The sequence below is a fragment of the Dipodomys ordii genome, unplaced genomic scaffold (assembly GCF_000151885.1).
Source record: "Dipodomys ordii isolate 6190 unplaced genomic scaffold, Dord_2.0 Scaffold66, whole genome shotgun sequence".
Classification (NCBI taxonomy): Eukaryota; Metazoa; Chordata; class Mammalia; order Rodentia; family Heteromyidae; genus Dipodomys; species Dipodomys ordii.
In genome coordinates, this window is record NW_012267282.1 from 3,217,495 (window position 1) to 3,223,516 (window position 6,022).

Below are 6,022 nucleotides of genomic sequence, written 5' to 3' on the forward strand. Positions count from 1 at the left end.
GAGTAGTTTATTGGAGATAAAAGTCTCACAGACTTTACTGCCAGAACTGCCTTCAAACCTCAATCCTTAGATCTCAGCCTCCTGAGTAGCTGGGATTACAGGCATGAGCCACTGGCGTGCCGTCTGTGCTGGTCAATTTTGTACAGTAAAATTATTCCTGCCCCTTTGCTAAAGAACACTATGGACCTCAGACATTGTTTTTTGCTTGAGCTGAGCAGCTTTTTGTTGGGTGCAGTTTTTGTTCAAGGCTTCATAGAGCTGGGCTCTGGTGGCTCGTGCCTGTCATCCCAGCTACGCAGGAAGCTAAGATCTGAGAATTGCAGTTCAAAGCCAGCCCAGCCAGAAATGTCCATGTGAGAGTCTTACATCAAGTTAACCACTCAAAAACCAGAGTAGGGCTCTGACTCAAAGTGGTAGAGCACTAACTTGAGTAAAAAGCTCAGGAGCAGTGCCAGGCCCTGAGTTGAAGCCCCACAACCAACAACAAAACAAAAAAGGCTGCACAGGTGGTGCACCTGCCCCACGGCTCCATAGTCCATCATCTGGGGGCGGTTTCAGTGACTGCTTGGTGGTGTAATAGTATAAAACCATGTTCTAAACTGTGTGCTAGCAAATGTTTGTTTTCTCCTTTTTGTATTTAAAAGATAAGGAACAACAAGAAGACTGCTATCTTAGTTAAAGAAGTGAATCCTAAAAAGAAACTCTTCTTAGTTTATCGGCCAAATACAGGGAAGCAACTCAAATTAGAAATCTACGCTGATCTAAGAAAAAAGTATAAGAAGGTACTTTCTTAATTTTTCATAATATTGTCAATACCTTTTTTAAAATCTTAACATATTGAACCCGTGTTAAGGAGAGCTGTGTCCAGACATAAAATTATTTTTTCAGTTTGAATTTGGTTCGTTTTCCAGGATAATAAGGGGTGCTACTGCATTAATTAGCCTAGTCTTAATCTCACCGACCATTGAGTAATTGTTAAGAGTATGATCTGGAAGTGTATGTGATTACTGAAGCCAATTTCCAGTGCTGAGGAAAATTCCTTCCCACCAACTTTTGCTTATTTTGAGCTTGCGATAATGTTTATCCCTTGCAGTGAGTCTAGAGAATTCTAAGTAACTTTTCCACAAACATTCCTGTTAGTTTTTACTTTTGGTATTGCTTTACATTAATATTTCTAGCCACTCTTATTTAAAAACAAGTATCACTCAGCTTGCCCTTTAAAAATTTTATTTTATAGGAAGGAAAACATGATTGTAGAACATTTTGAATCACATCCAAATTTACCTGATAGTAAGGGCTAGGTTTTCTTTTCTTTCTTTTTTTTTTTTTGGGGGGGGGGCTAGGTTTTCTGTATAGAGATGATGTTAGCTGCCTCTAATTGGAGACCAAGTTAAGCAGTTGGTTTTCTTGAGGATGGTACTATTTCAGTGGGATTCCAATTGTATTTTTACAGGTGGTCTCTGATGATGCCCTGGTACACTGGTTGGATCAGTATAACTCATCTGCAGATACGTGTACACATGCTTACTGGTTAGTACTTTCATGTTTCATGTTGTAAAATGTCAGGATTTAAACATACCTTCATTCATACTAATATGCCCTTATGTGTAAATGAACAAGTTAACTATTGTTAGAGGTAGTTCATCTCATGAAAAGTACTTACTGAGCTTTTGTGGACGAGACCCTGTTAATGGACCCAATCTGTCTCCCCACTGCTCCCAGCCTCCCTTCCCCTTCCCTCATTCTCTGCATTGATGTTTGAATTCAGGCCTTGACTTTCCTTGGGCAGTACCATACTACTTCAGTCAAGCCTCCAGCTTGTTTTTCTTACAGTTCTATTTGGTCTTTTCCCTTTTGGTTACTGAGGACTTGTCACTAATCTGCTTTACAACAAGGTATTAGTGGTGGTTAAAGAAATAGCTGTAAGAGGGGCTGGGAAGGTGGCTCAGTGGTAGAGCACTTGCCTTGCATGCCAGAGGCCCTGGGTTCGATTCCTCAGCACCACATAAGAAAAAAGCCGACTGTGGCTCAAGTGGTAGAGTGCTAGCCCTGAGCTGAAGAGCTGAGGGACAGCACCCAGGCCCAGAGTTCAGGCCCCACGACCGGACCAAAAAAAAAGAAATAGCTGTAAGAAAATGGGTATCGGGTTAAAAATATGTAGATGCTACCAGCAGTAAATAGCCCTCTTACATACAGTTGGGTAAGCTGTATGAAAATGAGTAGTGACCCTTCAATTGAAAAGGGAAAACTTGGGGGGGAGGGGGGAGGCTGGGAAGGGATGTGAAGGGTAAACAAAGGAAGAGGCTGCAAAGCTTGGTAAGAAATGTATGCATTATCCTGCCCATGTAATTGTAACCCCTCTGTATACAGTATGTTCACAAATAAAATTAAATTAAAAAAGAAAAGGGAAAACTCAGGAAGTCAGTAAAAGCAAATTGTGTTAGACCCTGTTTCTTGAAACTCAGCTAGAGCACATCCTTTTTTTCTCTCTCTCTCTTTCTCCTAGGCGTGGCAATTGCAAAAAAGCAAGCTTGGGATTGGTGTGTGAAATAGGTCTTCGTTGCCGCACGTACTATGTGTTGTGTGGCTCGGTGCTGAGCGTCTGGACTAAAGTAGAGGGTGTTCTTGCTTCTGTCAGTGGCACAAACGTGAAAATGCAGATAGTTCGGCTAAGAACAGAAGATGGGCAACGAATTGTAGGTGAGTCAAAGGTTTTGTTTTAGTTGAAGTTGTGAAGAATGTCCTAGCCTGTCTTGTTTTCTTCTAACACTCTAGTTCTCTCAGCAGTGAGTATGAAACCTGCCTTTGTACCCTGTGAGCGTGGACAACCAGCGGTTCAGTGTGGTCTGCCTGGGCCATCTATGCAGTCACCTCTGCAGCTGCTCCTGCTTGGGGCTGTGGGGCTCCCTACTGTGAGGACATCCCAGTCTTCCACTCAGAGCTCTGACCTGAGTCAGGCCCAGATAATTCAGGACACAAGGCACAAGGCCAGCCCCTGCAGAGAGCAAGAGTAGTGCTCAGCTACAAGTGTCCAGCAGGCGGCTAGTTAGTGCATAGAGTCTCCCTTATGGCAGCTTTCCTGTTTCAGAGATGGGCACTTTATGGCCAGAGTTTGTGCATGAACTTTTGTTTCATCCCTTACACTGAGTTTTTGGTTAAATTAATTGCCAACATGTAAAAATTAAGGGGAGGCCTGGGAGTGTGGCTTGGCGGTGGAGTGCTTACCCAGCATACATGAAGCCCTGGGTTCAATACTGTTTACATGGAAAAAGCCAGAAATGGCTCTGTGGTTCAAATAGTAGAGTGGTGGCCGTAAGCAAAGAAGCTCAGGGACAGTGTCCCTGGACTGTCAAAAAAAAAATCATGGAAGTCTGGGTTTCCAGCTAAAATAAGCTTATCTAAACCAGGTGCTGAGCACCAGCCTTAAGCAAAAAAGCTAAGGCACTGCACTCAGGCTGAGTTCAAGCCCTAGGATTGGCACCAAAAGGGGTGGGGGGGGGCGGAGAAGAAGCTTATCTAGAACACTGAGTCCATGTTCCCATGTGTCATGTCAGAGTTGAAGTTTTTGAGGCCTTAGTTTTCCAGTTTATCAAGCACACTCTGCCTTCTTGAGATCACTGGTCCAGGGCAGGGTGGGGGCTGGTGGGGTGCATTCACAACCTTCATTTTGTGGCTCAGCAAATTACAAAGAAAGTTGTAGCCATATGCTTTTGTGGAACTGAACGATAACAAAAAAAAGTGCTGTACTATTGGGGAGGCAGAGATAGAAGGATTGTGGTTTGAGGCAAGCTGCAAGCTCAGGCCAAAAAAAAAAATCATAAGACTGTATCTCAATAACAAGGCCAGTACTATACTAGGTGCATGTCTGTAACACAAGATACTGAGTAGACAAGAGATAGGAGGGTCATGGTCCAAGACTAGCCCCTGGGCAGAAAGCATAAAATGCTACACAATAAATAATCTCAGGGGCTGGGAAGGTGGCTCAGTGGTAGAGTGCTTGCCTCGCATGCATGAGGCCCTGGGTTTGATTCCTCAGCACCACATAAGCAGAAAAAGCCGGAAATGGTGCTGTGGCTCAAGTGGTAGAGCATTAACCTTGAGCTGAAGAGCTGAGGGACAGCACCCAGGCCCAGAGTTCAGGCCCCACCACCGGCAAAAAAAATCTCATTGGAAAAAAATTAAGGATGGTGGCATGGTGGTCGAGCCCTTGCCTAGCAAGGGTAAGGCCTGATGTAAAAATTGTATGGGGGAAGAGAGCTGTCCTGGGTTCTCCGTTGTTTTGAGTAGGGGGATGCTGTTGCCCTGGATGCGTGCATCCACTGGGGTTTCTGTGCGGAAGGATCGGGTTGCATCTCAGTGGACCAATCGCAGTCATTGAGGACTTGCCTAATCTTTATGTGGAAGGCTCGCTCATTACACTTACTATTATGCCTCATTTGGAATGTGCTGTGAAGCTGTAAAATACAGTGGTTTTTACTGCATGTTACTTTATAGATTCTATTGCTAATTACAGGTTTGATCATTCCGGCAAATTGTGTGTCTCCTCTTGTAAATCTCCTGTCAACTTCAGACCAGTCCCAGCAGCTCGCGGTACAGCAGAAGCAGCTGTGGCAGCAGCACCATCCGCAGAGTATTGCCAGCCTGAGCAACGCCTAGAGAACACAGCTTTCGGAGATGCAAAAAAAATCAGGGACAGTTTCCAAAGAATTATATATTTTTTTCAGTTGTGCTCTCTAGTTAATTTTGGGGGAGGAAGGGCAAACCTGGAATAGAAAACCCGGAAGTCAGCACCACAGTGGTACACACATCGTTCCTTTGTTTCCCTTTGGGCCACCCTTCTGCTCTTGGTTGCTGTGAGCAGAGGGAGGAGGGTGCGTGTGTGTGTGTGTGTGTGTGTGTGTGTGTGTGTGTGTCGGGCGGGTGTGTGTGTGTGTGTGTGTGTGTGTGTGTGTGTGTGTGTGTGTGTGCGTGTGTATGTGTGTGTGTGTATGTGTGTATGTACGTGCGCACACGCACGCATAATGTGTCTGTCTGAATTTGTTAAAGGCTACAAACCACAATTGGTTTAAAAATGCTTGGAACTTCCCAAACTGGCTTTACTTTCTGTTCCTCAGTGCTCAGGGTTACGCAGCACACCCCGCCCTGCGCGCCGGGTGTCCCCATGCATGTGTTTCCAGTCTAAATAGAGAAAATATATATTGGTTTCTTTTTCAAACTTAAACAATAGGTTTACTAAAGCATGAGAGGAGAAGTTGCATATCATGCCTTCAGGTTCTTTTGCAGTTTTTGTTTCGACAGTGCATGTCTTTGAGAGCATGCGTAAACAAGATTAACACAGAAGTCAATATGGGAAAGAAATCTCATAGCTGTACAGCGTTGGTTATTGCATTTTGTAGTGTTTATACCTGGGTACTGCTCCAAACCCACTCCCTCTGCCCCCAGGTTTCTTGTCAAAGAAATGAGAACAAGCCCTTTTTTCGTGCGATAATACTCATAAAGTTAATTTTAATGTATTAATAGTATTCCTAATGTGTGGTGAAAAGACGGCTACAGGCCTTTTTTTCTTAAAGTTACTTTGTCCTTAATTTAAAGATAGTTTAGAAAGAAGTACAATTGGCTTCCATCTTGCAAAAACAGTCTTTTTTTACTTCATTATCTGACTGCTTTGTCACTCAAACAGGAAATAGTACTTGAGTTGTAAACTAGACAATGAGGAAACACTTGAGGCTTCTGCTGTATGTTTTTTTGTTAATTATTGTTATTGTTGTTATTCAGTAACTTGAATATTGTTTAATGTGTGTAAGACATTGTAGAGTTTATCTCAAACTGTTAAAAATGGTAATGTACAAATGTGAATAGACATTATCTATAACTTGGGTAAGTTTTGTTTCACCTATAATAGATGTTTATAAAAACAAGTGAGGGGACAACTGGTCTTTTTGTTTCCTCTTTTCTTTCTCTTTCTTTCTCTCTCTCTCTCTCCCTCCCCCCTCCCTATTTCCCTCCCTCCCTCTCTCCCTCT

General features: G+C 43.4%; 1 protein-coding gene across 1 annotated transcript in view; it reads left to right on the forward strand.

Annotated features, from left to right (window-relative positions):
- The window catches only part of Sbno1 (strawberry notch homolog 1 (Drosophila)), a 43,191-nt gene extending 38,268 nt beyond the window's left edge, over positions 1–4,923 (forward strand). Inside the window, exons 26-29 of the mRNA XM_013023055.1 lie at positions 645–782; positions 1,454–1,530; positions 2,507–2,700; positions 4,514–4,923. Coding sequence (XP_012878509.1) covers positions 645–782; positions 1,454–1,530; positions 2,507–2,700; positions 4,514–4,656 — 552 coding nt within the window. The 3' untranslated portion in view covers positions 4,657–4,923. The remainder of the gene's footprint in view (positions 1–644; positions 783–1,453; positions 1,531–2,506; positions 2,701–4,513) is intronic.
- Positions 4,924–6,022: the final 1,099 nt, after the last annotated feature.